General features: G+C 43.5%; 1 protein-coding gene and 1 long non-coding RNA gene across 2 annotated transcripts in view; one reads left to right on the top strand and one right to left on the bottom strand.

Moving 5' to 3' along the window:
• SLC26A7 (solute carrier family 26 member 7) overlaps nt 1-23,783 on the top strand; it is a 141,379-nt gene that overhangs the window by 58,750 nt on the left and 58,846 nt on the right. The window contains exons 5-10 of the mRNA XM_045007685.1: nt 978-1,130; nt 11,436-11,518; nt 13,297-13,444; nt 16,402-16,515; nt 20,749-20,826; nt 22,344-22,439. Of these exons, the coding sequence (XP_044863620.1) occupies nt 978-1,130; nt 11,436-11,518; nt 13,297-13,444; nt 16,402-16,515; nt 20,749-20,826; nt 22,344-22,439 (672 nt within the window). The remainder of the gene's footprint in view (nt 1-977; nt 1,131-11,435; nt 11,519-13,296; nt 13,445-16,401; nt 16,516-20,748; nt 20,827-22,343; nt 22,440-23,783) is intronic.
• LOC123365060 overlaps nt 17,812-23,783 on the bottom strand; it is a 53,564-nt gene continuing 47,592 nt past the window's right edge. The window contains exons 2-3 of the long non-coding RNA XR_006577409.1: nt 18,740-18,827; nt 17,812-17,895 (exon numbers count right to left, since the gene is read on the bottom strand). This is a non-coding gene — a long non-coding RNA (uncharacterized LOC123365060). The remainder of the gene's footprint in view (nt 17,896-18,739; nt 18,828-23,783) is intronic.

The following is a 23,783-nucleotide window of genomic DNA, read 5'->3' as shown; positions in this document are numbered from 1 at the left end:
CCTGTAGAAGTTATCTCTATCTTTCCTCAGATCTTCTAACCTCTTCAATGGATTTGGAAATTTCTTCATCAACTTTAATCGCACAGGTGTGTGTCTTCTGGATCCTCAGATTTGGAACAGGTTAGGGCTGCATAGCTCTTCAGTTTATCCTGTTAATCTCAGGATGGCAATTAGAGATATTCTAAACTAGAGGTAATCAATGATTTCAGAGATAGTGAATCAGAGATCTGGTTCTATCCATTTCACAGTAGCTTAAATACCACATTTATGGCAGATAATCACCCATTCACTTCTGTGAGTGGATGGATGCTTTCATGGTACCAATGAGCCATTCAGGATACAGGATAGGCAACGTGAAATTATTTGATACGGTAATTGTATTTTTCCTTTAAATATCATTAAAATGGATTAATCAAATTTACTGGTTGTGTCTGAATTAAGGAAATTTTTCATTCTTGTGAAGCATATTACATACATATGTGTACTGACAGGATTGAAATATTTAATTCATGATCCTGGAGTAAAATATGAAGGTCGTACTCAGTTTTTACGCAGTCATTCTCTGACTGAATTCAATAGGAGTTTTGAATGCATAAGGATTGAATAAAATCTCATTAAGGACATCAAGATTTGCTCTATTGTACTTCCAGGATAATTTTGCTTTATTACGTGTTTTTCTGTTAGTGGAAATGTATAGTACTGTTTGTATTAAAAAGTTATTGTAAAGGTATTCACATCTTTCAGAATTGTTTCAAGCAGAAGTCCTTTTGTAATAACAGATCCATGATTTTTTTCCATCCAAAATGTTGAGTGAATACCAGTATGCCAGATTGCCTAACTCCTATAGCATTGATTCAGCTTTTGAAGAGTTCTGCACATCTGAAGATATTAGGTTGCATTCTAGTATGTGGCATTTTGTCATGTATACAATTCTGTTGTCATCTCTGTTTTGTTTTGTTTGTTTTTTATCACTGTAGATTTATGCCTACATATTTGAAAACATCAAATCAGTTCAATTAGAAGCTTTGCTTCTGTCCTTGGTAAGCCTGGTGGTGCTCGTTCTTGTTAAAGAACTGAATGAAAAATTTAAAAGAAAAATTAAAGTAGTTCTTCCCATCGATTTAATTCTGGTAAGTATGAAATCAAGTATCAGACTTCTTGCCTTTCAAAGCTTGCAGTTGTTTAACTAAACTGCTAAAGCTTATTATGTTGTCAATTGCTACCCTGGGCCACACCTGCCACTTATTAAATGTAGATCTAATTTGCATGGCTGTATGTTAATGTATGAACAGGAAACAGTTTGGATAAATAATTAAAAAAAGAAGTGACGTTTTCAATTTATAAAACATTTTTCATATGTTTACTGTTTCTTACGTAAATGCAAGAACATGAGTCCTAAGATGTAATAAACTGTTCAGAAAGGATAGGCAGGGCAGAAAAGGTGGGGGAGTTGCGTTGTATTTAAGAGAGCAGTATGACTGCTCAGAGCTCCAGTATGAAACTGCAGAAAAACCTGAGAGTCTCTGGATTAAATTTAGAAGTATGAACAACAAGGGTGATGTCGTGGTGGGAGTCTGCTACAGACCACCAGACCAGAGGGATGAGGTGGACGAGGCTTTCTTCCAGCAACTAACAGAAGTTGCTAGATCACAGGCCCTGGTTCTCATGGGTGACTTTAATCACCCCGATATCTGCTGGGATACAGCAGTGCACAAGCAATCCAGGAAGTTTCTGGAACGTATAGGGGACAATTTCCTGGTGCAAGTGCTGGAGGAACCAACTAGGGGAAAAGCTCTTCTTGACCTGTTGCTCACAAACAGGGAAGAAATAGTAGAGGAAGCAATAGTGGATGGGAACCTGGGAGGCAGTGACCATGAGATGGTCAAGTTCAGGATCCTGACACAAGGAAGAAAGGAGAGCAGTAGAACAGAGACTCTGGACTTCAGAAAAGCAGACTTCGACTCCCTCAGGGAACTGATGGGCAAGGTCCCCTGGGAGAATAACATGACGGGGAAAGGAGTCGAGGGAAGCTGGCTGTATTTTAAAGAAACCTTATTGAGGTTGCAGGAACAAACCATCCCGATGTGTAGGAAGAAAAGTAAATATGGCAGGCGACCAGCTTGGCTTAACAGTGAAATCCTTGCTCGTCTTAAACACAAAAAAACAGCTTACAAGAAGTGGAAGATTGGACAAATAACCAGGGAGGAGTATAAAAGTATTGCTCAGGCATGCAGGAGTGAAATTAGGAAGGCCAAATCACGCTTGGAGTTGCAGCTAGCCGGAGATGTTAGGAGTAACAAGAAGGGTTTCTTCAGATATGTTAGCAACAAGAAGAAAGTCAAGGAAAGTGTGGGCCCCTTGCTGAATGAGGGAGGGAACCTAGTGACAGAGGATGTGGAGAAAGCTAGTGTACTCAATGCTTTTTTTGCCTCTGTCTTCACAGACAAGGTCAGCTCCCAGACAGCTGCACTCTGCAGCACGGTATGGGGAGGAGGTGACCAGCTCTCTGTGGGGAAAGAAGTAGTTCGGGACTATTTAGAAAAGCTGGACGAGCACAAGTCCATGGGGCCGGATGCGCTGTATCCGAGGGTGCTAAAGGAGTTGGCCGATGAGATTGCAGAGCCATTGGCCATTATCTTTGAAAAATCATGGCGATCGGGGAAGGTCCCGGATGACTGGAAAAAGGCTAATGTAGTGCCCATCTTTAAAAAAGGGAAGAAGGAAGATCCAGGGAACTACAGGCCAGTCAGTCTCACCTCAGTCCCTGGAAAAATCATGGAACAGGTCCTCAAGGAATCAATTCTGAACCACTTAAAGGAGGGGAAAGTGATCAGGAACAGTCACCATGGATTCACCAAGGGCAAGTCATACCTGACTAACCTAATTGCCTTCTATGATGAGATAACCGTCTCTGTGGATGAGGGGAAAGCAGTGGATGTGCTATTTCTGGACTTTAGCAAAGCTTTTGATACAGTCTCCCACAGTATTCTTGCCAGCAAGTTAAAGAAGTATGGGCTGGATGAATGGACGGTAAGATGGATAGAAAACTGGCTAGATGGTCGGGCTCAACGGGTAGTGATCAATGGTTCCATGTCTAGTTGGCAGCCGGTATCAAGTGGGGTGCCCCAAGGGTCGGTGCTGGGGCCAGTTTTATTCAATATCTTCATTAACGATCTGGAGGATGGTGTGGACTGCACCCTTAGCAAGTTTGCAGATGACACTAAACTGGGAGGAGTGGTTGATACGCTGGAGGGTAGGGATAGGATACAGAGGGACCTAGACAAATTAGAGGATTGGGCCAAAAGAAATATGATGAGGTTCAACAAGGACAAGTGCAGAGTCCTGCACTTAGGACGGAAGAATCCCATGCACTGCTACAGACTAGGGACCGAATGTCTGGGCAGCAGTTCTGCAGAAAAGGACCTAGGGGTTACGGTGGACGAAAAGCTGAATATGAGTCAACAGTGTGCCCTTGTTGCCAAGAAGGCTAATGGCATTTTGGGTTGTATAAGTAGGGGCATTTCCAGCAGATCGAGGGATGTGATCTTTCCCCTCTATTCAGCACTGGTGAGGCCTCATGTGGAGTACTGTGTCCAGTTTTGGGCCCCACACTACAAGAAGGATGTGGATAAATTGGAGAGAGTCCAGCGGAGGGCAACAAAAATGATTAGGGGGCTGGAACACATGAGGCTGGGATTGTTTAGCCTGCAGAAGAGAAGAATGAGGGGGGATTTGATAGCTGCTTTCAACTACCTGAAAGGGGGTTCCAAAGAGGATGGATCTAGACTGTTCTCAGTGGTAGAAGATGACAGAACAAGGAGTAATGGTCTCAAGTTGCAGAGGGGGAGGTTTAGGTTGGATATTAGGAAAAACTTTTTCACTAGTAGGGTGGTGAAGAACTGGAATCGGTTACCTAGGGAGGTGGTGGAATCTCCTTCCTTAGAGGTTTTTAAGGTCAGGCTTGACAAAGCCCTGGCTGGGATGATTTAGTTGGGTTTGGTTCTGCTTTGAGCAGGGGGTTGGAGTAGATGACCTCCTGAGGTCCCTTCCAACCCTGAGATTCTATGATTCTATGTTAATATGAGCAATTTTAAGTAAGAGACTAATGCTGGTTAGCTGTAGTCAAACATTATTTTTTACATTTATTTATGACAAAATCAGAACCTAAACTATTATTTTCTATAATTTCCAGATTCTTTTCATGTGGTGTAGGTTAAATAGAAATTAGCTACAGTGCTGTAAGTGCTCTACATTCAAACATCAAGTGGTAATTCAGACATTTCCCTGCACCCAGAGCTAGGATTCTGTTTTCCCCAGAACCTCTTACAGAAAGCAAACAGATTTTGAGAGAAAAATTCTGAAGTCCATGTGCTCTTCACAGTTGTACCAACCTCATATTTTTGCTTTCTTTGGACTCTCTTTTATACAAAAGGATACATTTTTCTAAGGAAGCAAAGTGCTGAAGCACAATCAACTGACATTGCATAGGTCATTATAACAAACTATTTTGGGCATTTTTTCATAAAGAATTGGGGCCAATTTGGAATCACATTGAATTAATTACTAACTATTCTGTATGCTGCTGAATTGACTGGATTTTTTGCAGGCTATCTCTGGTATGACATGGCATCTAGAAACCTGTAGAATAATTGTGCTTCTGTTTATGCACAAAACTGTCTGATTTCAAACTATGCCAGGCTTGTGACCTGTTTTGTTTACTGTTTGTTTCCAGTTACTTGGTAGTATGTACTTCTCTGTATGTCTGATGACTGTGGAACCACCCAATTTAATTTGCTTAGCCTCAAAAATAGAAAGGATATAGAATCATAAAAATGTAGGGCTGGGAAGAACCTTGAAAGGTCATCCGTTCCCTACACTGAGGCAGAAGTTCCTAGACCAACTGTGACTTCAACCTATTCTTAAAAACCTCCGGTAATGGGGACTCCACCACCTCGTTTGGTAACTTATTCCAGTACTTAACTATCCTTATATTAGAAAACTTATCCTACAAACTAACCTAAATCTCCCTTGCTGCAGATTAAGCCAATTAATTCTTGTCCTGCCTTCTGTGGACATGAAGAACAATTGATCACTATCCTCTTTATAACATCCATTAATATATTTGAAGACTTTTACCAGGTCCCTCCTCAGTCTTCTTTCCTCAAGACCACACATGCCCAATTTCTTTAACCTTTCCTCCTGAGTAAGGTTTACTGAACCTTTTATATATTTATTATATATATATATATTCGTTGCTCTCCTCTGGACTCTTTCCAGTTTGTCTCCATCTTTCTTAAAGTGTGGTGCCCAAAACTGGACACAGTACTACAGCTGAATCCTCACCAGGGTTGAGCAGAGCAGGACAATTACCTCCTGTGTCTTAGAGCTTGTTCTTCACTATCGTGCCACATCGGCGCAGCTGCATCGATGCATCTGCGCCAATGTAGCACATCTGGTGAAGATCTACTATGTCGATGGGAGAGCAGTTGCCCATCGACATAATTATTCCACCTCAACGAGAGGTGGAAGCTATGTTGGTGGGAAAGCATCTTCCGTCGACATAGTGTAGTGTAGACACTACTTTAAATCGATGTAACGTATGTTGTTCAGGGGCTAGCTTTTTCACACCTCTGAGTGATGTAAGTTACATCGACTTAAGCAGTAGTGTAGACAAGCCCTTAGATACAAAGTTCCTATTAATACACCCCAGAACCATGTTAGCCTTTTACACAACTGCATCACACTGGTGACGTGTATTCAGTTTGTGATCCACTATAATGCCTAAATCCTTTTTAGCAGTACTACTGCCTAGCCATTTATTCCCCATTTTTATTTGTGTGTTTGTACTTTGTTTTGCATTTGTCTTTATTGAATTTCATCTTGATGATTTTAGAACTATTCTCCAATTTATCAAGGTCAATTTTTGAATTCTGATCCTGTCATTCAAAGTACTAGCAACACCTCTGTGACGCGGCTCGGCCGTGGTTTGTCCCTCAGCGGGGCTGTGGGGGACCCCACGGCCTCGCTACTAATAGCCTGAGGCTTGGCCCTCGGTTAGGGCGGGGCAACAAACACAGAGTCAATGGGCTCAGGCCCTCAGGCAGGGCTGAGCAGCAACATGAGGTTTCGGCCTCTTCAGGCCAGGGAAAAGGGAGAGTCTGCCACCCAGGAGTTGGGTGGCAGGGGGGATGCAGGCCCTCCCACTCCACTGCGTCCCAGCCCGGGGCCCTAGCAGCGGCGGAGACCCGCTGCTGTCAGTGGGGATCCAGGCCGCAACACACTGACATTGGTTCTGGCAGTGCTGCGGCCAAACTGGGGTCGGCTACCCCTGGGCTACTTCCACTGTCCCCCTTATCGAGTACCTGGGTCATCGTGGCATCACCAGCGGTCTCGACCACCATCGGCTCCTCGGGATAAGTGTTCAAGGGCGGGCTCAGCGGGTCCTCGGGGTAGATGGCGAGGGGCAGGCTCGGTTCCTCCTTGGGGTAGCTGGAGCAGGGTGGTCCTGGCCAGTCTTCCTCGGGGTAGCTGGAGCGGGACAGACTCGGCCAGTCCTCCTCCGGGTAGCGAGCACGGGGCAGGCTCGGCTGGCCAGGCGGCAGCTCCGGCGCACTGCGGCCGCAAGCGTCTGGCCCCTGCGGTGGCTGGGGCTCTACTGAGTTCTGCAGGTTCACTTTTATACTTCCGGGTCTGCGCCGTGACTTCTGAGGGGCGGGCGCAGGACCCGGTGGCCCCGCCCACCGCGGGGTTGGGGGAGGTTTGTCCCTCAGCGGGGCTGTGGGGGACCCCACCGCCTCGCTACACCCTCCCAGCTTGGTGCCATGTTCACATTTTATAAACATGCTCTTCAGTCCATTATTCAAGTCATTAATGAAAATATTGAATAGTACTGACCCAGTACTGAACCCTATGGAACTCCACTAGATATGTTCTGCTAGCTTGACAATGAATCATTGTTAACTACTCTTTGTATATGATTTTTTAACAAGTTGTGCGCCCGCTTTAAAGTAGTTTCATCTTGTGGGAATGTATCAAAAGCTTTGACTATAATCAAGATAATTCATGTCTACTGCTTCCCTCTTGTCCATGAGGCCTGTAACCGTATCAAAGAAGGAAATTAGGTTGTTTTGTCATTGCACCTCTACCCTGATATAACGCTGTCCTTGGGAGCCAAAAAATCTTACCGCGTTATAGGTGAAACTGCGTTATATCGAACTTGCTTTGATCCACTGCAGTGCGCAGCCCCACTCCCCCAGAGCACTGCTTTACCGCATTATATCGGGTCATGTTATACCGGAGTAGAGGTGTATTTGTTTTTGACAGATCCATGATGGCTATTCCTTATAACTCTGTTATCCTCTAGGTGCTTACAAATTGACTGTTTAATAATTTGTTCCAGTAACTTTCCAGGTATCAAAGTTAGGCTGACTGGTCTATAATTCCCTGAGTCCTCTTTCTCCTCTTTTTAAAGATAGGTATTATGTTTGCCCTTCTCCAATCCTCTGGAATCTCCCCTGTCCTCCAGGAGTTCTCAACAATAATCACTAATGGTTCTGAGATTGCTTCAGCAAGTTCCCCAAATACCCTAGGGTGAATTTCATCCGGCCCTGCTGACTTGAATACATCTAACTTATCTAAATATCCTTTAATTTGTTCTAACCCTATTCTGGCTTGTGTTGCTTCCCCTTTGTTGTTAATATTAACTGTGTTTAGCATTTGATCACAATACATTTTTTAGTGAAGGCTGACGCAAAATAATCATTACGCACCTCAGCATTCTTGATGTCTGTTATTAGCTTTCCTTCCCCACCACATTTTCCTTTGGCTTTCTCTTCCTCTTAATGTATTTCTAGAACTTCGTCTTATTGGCTTTTATGTCTTTTGCTAGGTGTTATGTTCATCAGGCAGATGGAGTTGCATACTTAGAGCTGGATGAAACTTTTTTTTGCCAAAAAATGCAAGTTTGGGTGAACCAGAACATTTTGTGAATTCGTGTCAATTTTGCCAAAATGTCAGTTGGAAAAAACCCTCCAAAACAATTCTGAAAAAAATCAAATAATTTCATTTTAACAATTTCAGAATAAAATATTTCATTGTTTCATTTAAAAATGATTTTTCATTTTGAAATATATTATTTATTACAAAATGAAAATTTATTAAAAAAAAGTTTGAAAACAAATCTGTTTCATTCAATCTGAACTAAAATTTATGTTCAGACCCAACTGATTTTTTTCTGACTTTTTGGTTTGCCAAAACATTTGAAACATTTTCGTTTTGGGTTGATCTGAAATGAATTTTTGTTTTGATATTTCAGAAAGGCCAGCAGACAGAAAAGTCAGTTATTCTCACAGTTGTACCCAGATATCCTTTTGTGTAGAGTAACTATTTAACCCACAGTCCTTGAGACAAATGTAGACTGTACCTTCACTTTGCTTTCATAATTTTAAAATATTGTTTCTAGAAAGTAGTGACATTTTTTTTCTCCATATGACTAGGTGGCTTCTTGTAAGATCCTATTGAAGTTTGTAAGTGCTTTTCAAAATTAATAAGAAAATTGACTCTATTCCTTTGAATTTTCTGCTATAGTGGACTGGAGAGATAATTAGATACCGTATCCATGGGCGGTGGGTGAAGCTTCCCCTGGGGGAGGCTAGCTCCTGGTCCTGCCTCTTCCGCCCTTGGCCCTGCCCAGACTCCACCCCCACCTTGCCTCCGCTTGGCTCCCTGCCCACTCAGCCCCCCGCTGCCAAGTCCCTCCTCACCCCCTGGCCCATGGGAGACATCCCTCCCCGCCCGCTGCATCCTTCCTCACCACCCCCACACTGCAAGACCCGCTTGCCTACTGTGCTGCTGTCTTGCTGGGGCCCTCCTCACTCCCCCACCTGCCGCTCGCCTTCTCACCCCTCCCTGCCGTCTGCCTGCTGCTCACCCCCTCGCTCCCCAACCAGAGCCCTCCCGTCCACCATTAGACCCCCGCTCACCTCCTCACTCCCCCACCAAAGCCCCCCCCGCTCACTGTAAGACTCCCGCATGCCTGCTGCTTGCCTCCTCACCCCCCTACCCACCCACTCCTCACCTCCTCACCCCTTTTCCCGCAGCAAGACCCCTGCTGCTTGCCTCATCACTGCCCTGCCCATCCAATTGCTGCTGACCTCCTCACTCTCCTGCCTGCCGCTGGCTTGCCACATCCCTCCTCAGTCCCTTGCTCCCGCAGGAAAGGGAAGTGAGGAGGACGCCACGAGCGGCTGGGACCACCGGATGGGGGGTGGAGTGGAGGAGAGGAGGAAGACTTACCAGTCAGGCAGCTGGTAGGGGCCTTGGGGAAGGGGCGCAAGGAGGGGAAGAGGCGAGGCCACCACTGCCCAGGTGTCTGGCAGCAGGTCAGCAGCAGCTGTGCCAGGGAAGGCCTAGTCTTCCCTGGCCTATTATACCCACTGCCCATGACTGTATCTCTTAGCTGTGTCCTTAAGAATGTAAATTAGATAGAATTTAATATTTATGTCCCTTAGCCGCATATATAAACCCTCTGAGAGGCACAAACTTAGTTTAGAAGTTTGATCTAGAAACACAGCAGCTTGTAAGACCAGAGACTTTTGGTGTTAGAACACCTGAGAATCTAGCAGGATTTAGGAACATAGCTTGGCCCCATGTACACTGCAAGACCTAACTATTTGTTGAGGGACTGCTATGTTGTGGCATATGTCCCCCAAATGGCAGGAAGTACACAGTAGACAAGGTCTAAGCTAGAAGCAATTTCATATCTGAGCAGGAAAGGATGAGCTATTATCCAGTAAGAAAAGTGTTTGTATAGCATGCCCCAGGAACCATGAGAGACCTAATCAGATACTTGTGAAAATACTTTGAGGAAGGGAGTCAGACAGAGGGGAAGTCAGGAGGAAGTTGTGGGAATGCACAGGCAATAAACCACTAGACCTAAACCACCACAGCCGAAGGGAAATGCTATTATTCAAGCTAAGATACACAGCAACATGTCAGGTTACAGTGGAATTCTTCAGCCACTTTGCAACTGATTAAAAAAAAAACTGAAAAGGAAAAGGATATGAATGGGCTGAAAAACTCACAGAAAAATGTATGCGAGGGAGTGAAAACTCTGTGAAGATCCCCTTACTGAGTTTCTCCTAACATCACTGTGCAGAGACCCACCAACTCATGTAGATCCCATGCCCACAGAACACCATGTCCTGAGAGGGTGGGAATTATGGTGCTGCTCCCCTACTAGTAGCTACAAGTAGATCATGCATGGATTGTCCCCTTTGTGGGTAGATTTGAAGAGGGACAGTCACATTTGGATAAGAAAACTTATAGAGCATAGGGTATTCTTAATACAAATAATAGTTTGCACATGTGTTTTGCAGTTTTCTGAAATTTAAAACGTGTAGCCAAGAGGAAGGCAACCTAAACAGCAATGTGCAAGAGATCAGACTAGATGATCATGATGGTCCCTTCTGACTAGAAAGTCTATGAGCATATTTCTATTTCAAAACACTAGAATTTGTTTAAAAAAAAAAGACATCGGCATTGACAGGCTGCATACTAACATGCACTTTGAAGGATACAGTTTTGTGCTGCATTTTGTTAGAGGGTCTGTGGATACAAATTGAACATCTATAACTGGTGTGGATGTGGGGCAGCAGTCATATTTGGCAGATGTGTACTTAAATATGCGCAATCTCCTTTTATCTCCAATACCATAAATGTTCATGTTCCCATACAAAAATACTGCAGTATTCTACAGTAATTGCTCAACACATTGCAGATGTACTCTTTTGGACCAGCTCTGTAAAACTTTTTTAACAGTTGTTGGATTTTACTGAAGTATGAGATTTTCTGTACATAATCACTACAGATTCTGGTTCTATGCATTGATTTTCTTAGCTATGCCCTCAGTGGTTTGCAGCAACATGTTTTGGCTGTATATACTATGGCATCCTGTAGTGAAACTTACAAGATATATATTTTTTGCATAGTTTTCCATGAATATGGCCTTCACCCTTTCTAAACAGAATATTGCACTTAATGCTTAAGTAAAGGTATTTTTATTAACTAGTATGCAAATTTCAAGACATTAGAGTGGCATCTTTAGGAAGGAATATTTAGAGAGGCATCTTTCAGGACTCTAGTAGGCAACTTTAGGAAGGAAGAATGGTCCAGTGACTGGACGTTAGCCTGGGACTTCAGAGATCTGGTTTAAATTCTCTGCTCTGCTACAGATTTCCTGTGTGATCTTGGGCAAGTCACTAGGCCGCTCTGTGTCTCAGTTCTCTTTCTGTATAATGGGGATAATAGTATGCCCCTACCTCACAGGGGTATCATGAAGATAAATACATTAACAATTGTGAAGCACTCAGATATTGCAGCAATATGAGTACCTAATAAATAGAACATTAACATCATTTCTTTATTGAATTAAATAGATCATTGCTACATCCATTGGCTGCTACTGTGCTGATATGGAGTACACCTATGGGCTAGAAGTTGTGGGACATATTCCAGAAGGGTAATGTGTTCTTTATTTGCTTATGGTTTTTAAATGTATGTATGTTTAGAGAACAGTCCATTAAAAGATCAAATAAAATGAAAATGGAGAGTATCTGCAATACTCATTTCGGACCTCAAATATAGCCCCTCACTGGAGAAGTTTGTTGATACCATCCTGAGCAATGCAGAAGTTCAGGTGCCTATGGAGACTGTTTCATTATTCTGTAGGACAAATGATGTCCACAGGATCTAAGAAAGGTTGGACGGTAAAACACTCTCCCCTACTACAACACAACTTGCCAGGCCTCCTTCTCCAGTACACCTACCAAAATAATTCTCTCTATGCTGCCACGGACCAGGTGTTATGGAAGAGCTTGCCATGGGCAGAGGATGGGTAGATAGCACCCTTCTTCTGCAGCAGTGTTTCTACACCTTTTCAGTTTATTTTTTTCTTTTTATTTCTAAACTGGGATATTAAGTCATTCTCCCCCCACTCTCCCAAGTAATCTATTGGTGTCTCATAAGAAATTTCCTAAGAAATATTTTGTGGGGAGGGGGATATGTTACCAAATGATGTATTTTTGAATAGTATTTTAACAAATATAGAAGCACCATAGTTACAATGGTGATGAACACATTATAGATAGAGAGAACCTACTTCATTGGGGTCCATGATCCCAGAATACTGCCTGCTTCTCATGATCATTATCAGTTTATAAGATTTAAAAATGGGGCTCAGCAAGTTAACCCATTAGATTTCCAACCACTTCTAGGGTTTCCCCATCTGACATAGGCCCAGTGCATTCTGGGAAGCCCAGGAGACAGTGTGTGTATTGGGAACTTGCAGCAACAGGAGGAAGATCTGTTGAGAGAGCCAGTTATATGAGCTGTTGGGGGCAAATTAGGTATCACGTTTCTAAACTCAGGGTTTGGACAAGGCTAAATGCATCTCTTTAATATGTATTATGAAGAGTTAAGATTTATTTGTGCAGCTTTAATTAAAAGAAGCTTATTGTGTGCTACATAACACTTAAAGAATTGCTGCAGAAAGTGTTGAAGAATGCAAATGCAGCCTGTAACCTCCAAAAAACAGTAAATGCTTTGAGAGGCTTAAATTAAATTGTTGTATGTTACAAAATGAGGAAACAAGATTTCAGTGGCTGAGCTGATTTATGTGGACCCATTAGCAGTTCACTAGTTCATTGTTTTACATATGGCAGATTCCATTTGAGATAGTTTCATTCAGGCTGTCTCAATTTCTCCCTGCAGTTTCAAATGGATATGGTATTCTTCCTCTCCTAAATTGTTGTGAATTGTTACTTTATTACTATTATTAGTCATCCCATTCTCCTATCCCCCACATATTAAGTCAGCAAAATACATATTTTGGGGCATACATTTCTGATTTAACACTGATATAGCTTTCAAATAGGGGGCATTGTGGCTACCACCAGTTCTGCCCACTGGCAACAGAAGGAGTACTAATATTGTCAAGGTGACAGGCTACCATTGGCATTTTAAGCACTGTGTGCTTTAAAGGAGGTCTACCCAACATGGTTCTCACAATGCTAGTGGCTGCCAGCATCCTTTTTACACTAGTGCTTCTGCTGTTGTTACCACTGTTTGATGCAACTGAAAAAGTGGTAGCAATGATGTGACATTTAGGGCAAAATGCCACAGTGTTTACAAGCCCTGTGTCTCTGTGAGCTTGTATGCATTCCAATTAAATATAACTTCAGTTCAGGATTTATCACACATGTATCAAGTCAGTAAAAAGGATTGTATTTACCTTTACAGGATACCAGCACCAAAAGCCCCATCCCTGAACATCCTCTCTGAAGTAGTTACTGAAGCTTTTGGAGTAGCGTTAGTTGGTTATGTAGCATCACTAGCCCTGGCTCAAGGCTCTGCTAAACAGTTCAAATACTCTGTGGATGATAACCAGGTAAAGCGTTTTCTTTTCAGTGCCAGCAGATCATAAAATGACTATGATTTTTGCAGGTGACTGAGGCTTAGCAGGTGATTGTAGGGTGACCAGATCACACAGGTGAAATATGGGCACACGGGGGGGGAGCAAAAAAAAAAATCCGCTGATGCTCCATGCCCCCCCCCGCACCAGCATACCTCTACTCCGTCTCCACCTCCCCCCTCCCTCCAGTGCTTGTGCCACTATACAGCTGATCAGCGCAAGCCTGGGAGGGAGGGGGGATGAGAAGGAATGTGGCATGCTTGGGGAAGAGGCGGGGCCAGAGTGGGGATTTGGGGAGGGATCCAGTGGGACAGTGAGGGGGTGGGGCTGAGGGGGCGGGGCCAGGGTGGGGATTTTGGGAGGGATCCAATGGAGGAAGGAGGGGGCGGAGTCAGGGCGGGGGGGGCACAAGCCCCTTCTGGGCTCCGCTCTGCCTGTGAGCGGAGGCAAAATATCAGGACAATTTGCGTCCTGACCAAAGGTAGGTCGGGACGCGGGACAAATAAGCAAATATCGGGACAGTCCCGATAAAATCGAGACGTCTGGTCACCCTAGGTGACTGAGGCATTTCAGATGTTATCATGAGGACTTAAGATGATAGTAGTAAACACCTAGTGCAGTCCAAATGAGCTCTGCAAAGCTTCCTAGTCTGTGGAGGCTGCTGCTGATTCTAAGGGGACACAAGCCTCAGCAGCAGCCATGGAATGCTGCATTAGGCACCAACAGTGGCCAGCTTGGGTTCCAGTCTGTTCTTCAGTGTCGTAACATGAGGCAGTGTCTTCCAAGGCAAATCAGCGAGAGAAGAATTTTACATGGGCCGCAGACTGAAGAAATAGAGCAGTAACTGGGGTGAGCTAGGAACTTATAGCCCCATAGACTTGCCTGATTTTCTTACAAAATGGGGCTTGTGCAAAGCATGAGTTCCATTTCAAGAAAAGGATGATTCTTTATAAGAAGTAGGAGCAGTGCTGATTCAGACAACCCTGCCAAACCCTCAGCTGCAGGGCTGTCAGTCCTGAGGGTTCCACTCCTCAAGGGACAGGCTGAAGTGTCAGTGGGTTATTTACTGCTTATGCCACTCTGCTGCTGAATCTGGTGTAGGAGCTACGTCAGGTTGGCTGAGTGCTCTGGGAAGATAATAACTTAAGCAGTTGGTGGGAAATACAAGTACTTAGGGACAAGTTCGCTATTGTATATGGTCCCACAGGTAGAGCTGATGGGGAATTTTTCAGCTAATCATTTTTCATCAGAAAAGTCCCTTAGTCAAAAGCAAAATTGTTCGTGAAACAAGGTCAGTTTAGCTGAATCTCTCAACTCCAAAAAATGTTGAAAAAACGTTTCAAAATTGTCTAAATATTCCATTTTGACCTTTTAAAAACAAAAATGTTCAGTTTTCCAGTTCAAACTGACTTTTTTTGTTTTGAAATGTAAGCTAAATAGACTAAAAAAAGGTTAAACAAAAGAAAAAAGGTCAGAATCAAAACAAAACATTTTGAACTTATCAAAAGAAAATGTTTTGATTGACCCAACGTGGAAAAAAATTGTTCAGCTTGCTAACTATTTTGTGATTTTGGCTTTTCATCATGAGTCAGGACTGAAAAAATATTTGAACTCTCTAAAATATTTTCAGGATGGGAAAACAGTTCCTCTCCCAGTTCTGTCTGCCTGCCTGTGGGACTGAAATGCCACCCTGCCTTCCCGCCCCATTGCAGAGCAGTGTAAGGTAGATGAGCCATGGCTGAACAATGAATGATTGGCTTGGTAGCTGGAGACTCATTTGAATGTCTTTGCAGGACACCCCAGTTTTGCTTGGACCAGCCCATGTCTTTGCACCTTTTATATTAGTACATCACTGAGACATGGGTGTGTGGATGTCTTCTTCGCTCATGTTTTAAAAAATATTTCTGCACACAATCTTCCATTAGTTTTGACTTATGTCACAAAGCCATGTTTTGTAGGGAAGGGGGAAAGAAGATGGAAGTCCTGCCTGAGTGATGGTGGAAGGCAGGCATTATAGCTGCAAATGGCAGGAATAAGATAATGCCTCCAGGGGTACTTAGTCTGCAGCCCTTGCTGTGCCTTTAGTAAATGTGTAGCATTCACATACACAGCTGAGCCCTCCAGCAGCTTGCTGGTCTTCAAGTGGGAGGATAGTTGGTCAGGGAGGTGGCTGAGTGTGCCGCCTATGGGGCAGTGAGTACTGCCAGCACCATTATTGGTCTCTGTGTGTGGGGAAGAGGAAAAAGAGTCTCCCTAGACTCTCTCCCTGACTCAGTGCACTGATGCTAAAGAACCATAATCAGACACTGTATTAGAACACACTATTCACCTCAGTATGTAGTTTGCAAGATCTTGGAAGGCTTCCTCACCCTGACTAGGCATTTCATGTCTAAGACTTTGCTCAGAGGTAGCTGCATTTCTGTCCTGGGTGAGGCATAAAGCACATTAGTCATGAAAGATACCATATACATGCAAGTTACCATTTCTACCACTCCATTAAAACTTGCTGTCAAAGAAGGTAATTAACCATTCTTTTTCAAAATTTCTTATTGAAAGTGGAGATTGGCCTGAACATACTTCAGAGCTAAACACCCCCAAACGTTGGGCTGCTCAAAATGGATCTGGATGTAAATGTTGTGGTTGGAGCCTCTCTCTAATAACTAGGAATGCCATTTATTCTCCAAACACAATATAACTCCCTGGTCTACCTTTGAATCTAGCTAAGCATCTGGATCATTCAGGTTAGAACAGAGTCATGAGAAAGCATACAGTGGGAAGATCTTTTAGGGGAAAACAGTAACATACACTGTAAAAGTTTGTTCTTTATAATTGCTAATATTTACATAGAGAATTACATAGAGAATGTTGGCAAGAAATGTTTTAATGACAGAACAACAGAATAAAACAATGTATTCTTTTTAAAAACTTTGCAGGAGCTTTTGGCTCATGGCCTCAGCAATGTGATTCCTTCATTTTTCTTTTGCATACCAAGCGCTGCAGCGATGGGACGTACTGCACTTTTATATAGCACGGGAGCAAAAACACAGGTAACTCCTTAGACTTAAATTGGTAAGAAAGCTGAGATTATTGTACTGCTTATCATGTATTATACTGATTGTATCCACTATATTTTCTTGTTCTCTGTTTACCTGTAATGTGGAGCTCTCAGAAACCAACTTCTGAAGCCATTATCATTACCATCCCTTCAAGCTTCATATAAAATCAGCTGGTGAGAGGAGGATGGCTCTTATTCCTCCCAGCAGCCAAGCATGTATCCCCAATACACAATTTTAGTTTAATAACTCAGGTGGGAAGAGGCATGAGTCTGCCCTTTAGCTTTAATAATCTGCATGGCATCACAATTATGTGCTACAGCCATGCTAAAAAAGCAAATGGGTTGATTTATTAATTAATCTACTTAGATTTTAATTCATTATGAGCTCTCAAGTCTGGGAAACAGAACTCTGTCCTTGTGTTTCTCCCCTGCGTGGATACACTGTAGAAACTACACGTAAGCTCTTGCATTTTTATTTGTATTTATCACCATCATGACTAAAGGGCCTTCTAGTGGTGTGTGAGGGATTTCACTTTATATGTTGAGCTGGTCTTTAGCTTTAGTTTGATTCGATTTAAATAAATAAATCAGATTGTGACTAAAATTAATTAAATCCAACTTTTCCAGTTGTTTTATTTTCACTTTATTTTAAAAATCAGCCTTGAAAGCCGCTCCTAAAAAGTCGTAATCTGCCCACTGAAGGTCTGTGTCACTGAGTGCTTGTATTGTGTCACAATGTGCTCATATCGTACAGTACATATCAAGCCTGTGGAGATGACATGTTCAGCTTCTCCATGACAGATATTAGCTGTTTGAGTTTTTGACAAAGCAATTCAGATAACAGGAACTAAATCTGAGATTGATCAGAACTACAGTTGCAAAAGTATAACTTTTCTAATTGTGCTCATTATGTTAACTCAACCATATGAACACCATTTTGGGGCAAAGCTATGCTTGTCCTTAATGGCAGTTCATGACCTAAATGAGGGTAGATTATTACTCATGATGTAGGCTTGTAGATTATGCTGAACTCTTCAGATCTTATCATGTTTGTTTGTCACAAGTTGTCATAATACCTAGAAGTTATTTAGGTCTTTATATTTCCAAAACGCTGTTCAGGTATTTGTTGATAACCCACACAGTACCCTGTGAGCTAGATAAATTATACTGAATAATTTAAACAATAAACATCTTTAGAAAGCATTAATATTCAAAGACAGTTCTAATGCTGTTTATTGAATGTATCAAGTAACAGAGTCTGACAACATTTAGTGCTTCACCATCCTTGTGCAGCATCGTTTTCTATTATCTACCCAGATCCACTTTCTCCATGCTTCAGACCCATAGTTCACTATAGAATTCATTTTAGTTCCTGCATATATGAACATAAAAATGGCCATACTGGGTCAGACCAATGGTGCATCTAGCCCAGTATGCTGTCTTCCCACAGTGGCCAATGCCAGGTGCTTCATTTTTTCCAGCCCTGGAGCACTCATGGAGTTGGCACCTATGTGAGGAGCAGCTCTAAATTGCATCAGGCTCACAGTTGGCCCTCAGAATTAGTCAGCTGGACCTGGCTCCCTGACACCTTCCCTATCCTGTCTCAGTCAGAACTCTAGCATAGCAGAGAATGTGCCCCTGTAATTCTGTGATTTAGTTCTGGATGACATGCAAAGGCATATGGCCAGCTCTCAGGATAGACACTCCCAGGAACTGGGGCTAGGAGTGGGGCTGCAGCTGCCAGGGGGAGGGAGCGCAGACAAGGATAAGGGGCTGAGACGGGGGGTGGACCTGGGGCCATGGCCAGGGCCGAGGCTGTGGGCAGGAGCTTAGTTGTGGGCAGGGCATGGTAGAAGCTAGGAGCTGAGGTCCCGTCTGTGAGCGAGGCCGTATCAGAGCTGGGGGCAGAGTGGGGCTGGGTGGCGCTTTCTCCTCACCATCCCTGGGGGCTGGCCCTTGCCCCGCCGCTCCCCCCTGAACATTCCTCTGTGCCACCCGTAGGGGGGCGTGTCCCACAGTTTGGGGACCACTGCTCTATTCCACCACCAGCTGGCTGTGCAGGCTCTGTTGTTGAATGGACCTTACGCCATATGTGCCCTTCTATAGGTTCTTTTATCATGCTCATCACTGTAGTACCTGACCTGCCAGCTAGAGTGCCAGTTTCCTGTATGTGGCCTTCTCTAACCCCAATGCTATGACAGACTAAATTCCTTTACCTCTTTTCTTCTTCTGCCTCTTGGAAAGGTGCACTTCAGTTTGACTTCCCAGTTTCTTGGTCCATATAGGTGGGATGGCAAGCAGAGGCTGAAGAATGTCACAAACAAATGTTAATGACAACAAGCAGAGCAGAGGCAGGGGGTGTTCTGAAAGCATAGAAGTCAGTGGATTTAGTTGTATGTCACGAGAGAGATGTAAGGGGCCCCACAAGGACTAGTACCAGCCCTGTTTGAATCTATAATGGACTTCATGTTTTCCAAGAACCTCTACTTGGACTTAGTAGGATCCTGAGCATTTTCCTCTTCATGATACCTTAATCTAGCAACCGCAAGTAGTGAGAACTGGATTCCAGGCTTGATAAATATTCCCTCAGGTGATCTCAGCATCTGTCCTTTACCTCTCTTTTCCCTGACATTTTCTTTTTGGCTAAATCATCCCTTAAAGTGTGCCCTGATAACTTTATTAAAGACACACACTATCAGTATCATAATAAAGCAAGCAGGCATATATTTATCACCAAAACCTGGAGAGGATTTGATTGAGATCTAGAGTAAATTTTGAGGTTTTATTCCTACTGTGTAGAGGTGCGGACTCACCCCTGTGGCATCTCCTGCTGGTCTCTCAGGGAATTAGCTCTTTTTCCAGCTAGGAGCACCCTCTGCAGGCCGGTGATCCGCCTGTCCTCTTGGCCCCCTGTGTCCCTCCCTGGACCCCAGTGCTCTTTTAACTGGGGTGCTGCCCCCTGGCAATCCCCCACCAATCTGGATCTCCCCTCCCTGGGGAACCCCCAACCCACTATCCCCACTTTGCCTCAGTTTTGGCTACCGCCTAGTCTCCATCTAGCCCCCACGCCCTGGGGCAGACTGCAGTATCAGCCACTCATCATAGGCAAAGGGGTTTGGACCTGCTGCCTTTGCCTACCCCTTGGGCTGCCCCCTGCAACCCCCAGTACCTCTTGGCCTTATGCTAGGCCGCAGCCTGGGACTTTCCAGGCAGGAGCTCCCTAGCTCCTCTGCCTTTCCTCAGCCCTGCTCCACTCGGGTACCCTGTGTCTCGTGCCCTGCAGCCAGGCCCTTCTCCCTCTACAGGCAGAGGGAGACTGTTTGGGCTCCTGGCTCACAGCCTTTTTATACAGGCCAGCTGTGGCCTGACTGGGGCGTGGCCCAGCTGCGGCTGCTTCCCCAATCAGCCCAGCTTTTAGAGCTGCAGCCCTCTCCAGGGCTGCTTTTTAAACCCCTCAGGACAGGAGTGGGTAACCACCCTGCTACATACTGCTAAACAGGATTATTTTGTTTTGTAATTTTCCACCAGATTAACACTATGTGATAATACATACATTTGCCTAGATTCATGTTTCCTGCATAAACCATTAACTTTCTGATATTGGGGATTATGATTTACTGATGCATCAACCAAAGGTAAAATGTTTCAGTGCTAATACAGGAATCTCTGTTGATACCTGATCGTACAAGGGAAATGTTTTCTCATAATAAAGGAAGAAAAGAGCCCCTCCTATTCAAAAAAACCGAACAGATCTAGAGTTCTTCAAATATCACTGTTGCATTGTTCAGTGTAGGGATAAACTGTTGTGAAACGACACAATATGAAGGGCATGTTACCATAAATACAAGTACAGAATGGGCATACATTGCTTCAGATCTCGTGAAATTACTGCACACACATGCACCATTACAGTAGCTGATTTTACAAGTAGTTCGTGCCTATGTAGCTAACATCAAGTCAAGCCTATTGTTGATATCTGATCCAGATATTCGTGCATTTAGTGGCTAGAGGAAATCCACCAGAGGTGAAAATTTAAATGATCCGCACATGGTTCTAATCCACAGATTTGATAGCCAAAATCTGTAGCCTGTTTCCTTTATCTTTTGTGTTTCTAATGTTATGTTATTCTGACCATTTCTGGTAAACCCAGCATATTCAGCTGACTTCTAATTGGCTATAAATATTGAATAACATTATTGTGCTTTCCCTGTTTGTTTGTTTTTAGGTGGCTTGCCTTATATCTTGTATTTTGATACTTGTGGTGATCTATGCAATAGGACCAATGCTATACTGGCTGCCCATGGTACAGTACTTGTTTTTATTTTTTAAAGTTATTGCACATTTCCAGACAAGATATACATGTATTTCATAGACGATGGTTCTCCTTTTGAAATGAATGCATAGCTCCCATAAACACCAGTGTTAATGGCATAATAGAAAGAGGAGAATACACCTCTGCAAGTCTTAAAACACCTAGATTACCCCCCAATTCCTTTGTGTTGGGAAATATTTTCTTTTAACTTAATTTTGATCTGTAATCCGTCTAAATATATGGGACCAGATTCTAGCTCATGTGAATTGGCATAGCTCCACTGAAGTCAAAGTAGTTGCACAAGTTTCCTGCATAGAGAATGTTGTCTGTGATTTTACTTTACAAATAAATTTGTCCTACACTGAAGCTAGTAGCCAGTGATCTAACTTTTATTATAGAAAGTTATGAACTGCTCTTGTTTTGCTGCACAAGGAATTATGAATAAATCTGCACTGAGATGTGGATAGACCAAATAGAGTGTTGCCATGTAAAATATCTAGCCATAAACATTGTAAGTTAACACCAAATCACTAGTAGAGAAAGGCCAAAGCCACTAAAATTCAGATCCAAACTTCTCCAAAGTTTGAGGATGTTCATATTAGGGATTTGGGGTCAGCCATGTCTTACTTTTACTATGCTTTATTGTTGATATATTGCCATAGGTGTGCAAGGTGCTTTCCACGTATGGGGTCCAGGCCTGAAATAGATTACTGTCTAATTACATAATCTGCAGTCTAAACCACTGGATAAGGGATGTACCATGTGGCTTTGTTTTTATCCTTTCCTGGTTTTCTTTATTTATGTTTGTGTGTGTGTGTGTGTGTGTGTGTCTTGTATTTTAACCTTTGCCTGTTTTCCTGTTTGTGGGTATTTTTTTTAGCCTTTTGCTATTTTCCTTTTTTATTTAACCCTATCCTATTACCCTTATTTTGAATCTTTTATTTATTTATTTATTCCCCCTTTCCTTTCCCCCTTTTGAGTCTATCCCTTCCCATTCCTGTTTTGATTCTGTCCTCCTCTTTCCTGCTCTGAGGCCCATAAATTGAAAAGACTAATGCAGGGTTGGCCTGGTACCTTTACTCTGCCTGCCAAATCTCTGGATTCTCCACTCCAGGACCCTTCTGCGGAAGGTGGTGAGGAGTGGAATTGCTGCTTAGTAGGGCAGGAATCATATCAGTGCCTGGAAGATACTAGCTCCTTTGCTCCAGAGAACCTCACCAGGTAGCAATAGAATGTGGGCCTGCTGCTACTAAAACAGATAGGCCTGGTATTTCTCTCCAGAAGTTCCTGTCTTCTTCAGTCCAGGGCCTCGCCTATATAGTCTGTTAGGGTGAGGAGAGTGGGTCTGGTGCCTTGTCTGTGCCCTTGATATCTGTACTCACTACATTTTTGAAGCATTTCCCTTGATATTTCTAGGATTAAGTTATATCAAGTACTAATTTGGGAAAAATGCCAATTTTGCTACCTAGCAATTCCCTAACAGCCTTTTCCCTTTGCTTCTTTTTCAGTGTGTTCTAGCAAGTATCATTGTTGTGGGTCTAAAGGGAATGCTAATGCAGTTCCGTGATTTAAAAAAATATTGGAATGTGGATAAAATAGACTGGGTAAGTGAAATGTAACCTAAGGATGTTTTCCAGACAGAGGCTTAAACACATGCTTGCTAAACAAAACCTTAATACTGCTTTAGGCTGAGAACCCATATGCCAGTGCAAGCCAGTTTTTTTAAATACTGCCAGCTTATTTTCTCAATCACAAAATAGCAGCATTTGAAATTTTAATTGCCTTTATAAGAAACAGGAATGGAATTTTGGCAAATTATTAAGGATAAAGCATAATTTAAGACAAAAAAAGTTTATGCAGTCAGACCTGGTTAATCAGACTGGATTTAGAATGTGCAATTTTGTATGTATACAAATCCTTTGGTTAGCTAGTCAGCAAAGTTTTGCTGGTATGGAAGTGTAAAAAAAATCTGGTATTCTAGCCTGGTACATGGAATGAAAACTATACAGGACATATAGAAATAAAAGTACAAAAGATGTGGAAATAGATATTGTGTGCTTCTAATGATGTTGCGTAGATCTTAATCCAGATGAAAATAGTATTAGATATGGGTGATGCTTTCCCGTTTGCAGAGTAAAACAGATTTTGTTTGGTTAAAACAAAAGACTCCATAGCAAGGAATGTGAAATGGAGCTAGGATGACCCGATGTCCCTATTTTATAGGGACAGTCCTGATATTTGGGGCTTTTTCTTATATAGGTATCTATGTCAGTTGGTAAGAGACTATAACTATTCCATCAGCACGTTATTCTAATGACTAGATGGTGTTTTCTACCAGGATATTCTGGAAGCTCACCTGACTCATAATCTTTCAGAGGCAGACTAGCCCAGTTGATTCTTTTTCCCTTGTGAAAAGGTTAGAAAGCTTTGATATCTGTTTAGAAGTGAAGATCAGACAAGGCTATGAGCATGGTTATCACACCTAGGTTATCAACTAATGTTAAGATAAAATCAAGAGTGTATTCAGCTGTGTGAATATGCCTGGAATGCAGGGCCGCCCAGAGGGGGGGGCCAAGGGGGCAATTTGCCCCGGGCTCCGCAGGGGCCCCCAAGAGAACAGCGGAGGCTCCCGCCTCCGCCCCTCTCCTGGAGCCTCAGCGCATCAAGCGCCGAGTCTCCGCCGGGGCCCCTGAACCCCACCCCGCTCAGAGCCGCGTGGTGAGGGGGCGGGGCTGGGAGCTCCGGGCTGAGCTCAGCTCCCTGCGCTCGGCGGGGAGCTCCCAGCCCCGCCCCCTCACCACGCGGCTCTGAGCGGGACAGAGCTCAGGCCCCGCCGGGGACACGCTGCGGCTGTTCCGGCGAGGCGCTGAGACTCCGGGTGAGGAGGGAGCCGGGGGTAAGAGGCTGGGGGCGGGGGGGGGAAGCGGGACCCGCCGCTGAAGCGCAGC

This window comes from Mauremys mutica, chromosome 2, assembly GCF_020497125.1.
Source record: "Mauremys mutica isolate MM-2020 ecotype Southern chromosome 2, ASM2049712v1, whole genome shotgun sequence".
Lineage (NCBI taxonomy): Eukaryota > Metazoa > Chordata > Testudines > Geoemydidae > Mauremys > Mauremys mutica.
This window is presented reverse-complemented; position numbering and strand designations above follow the sequence as displayed.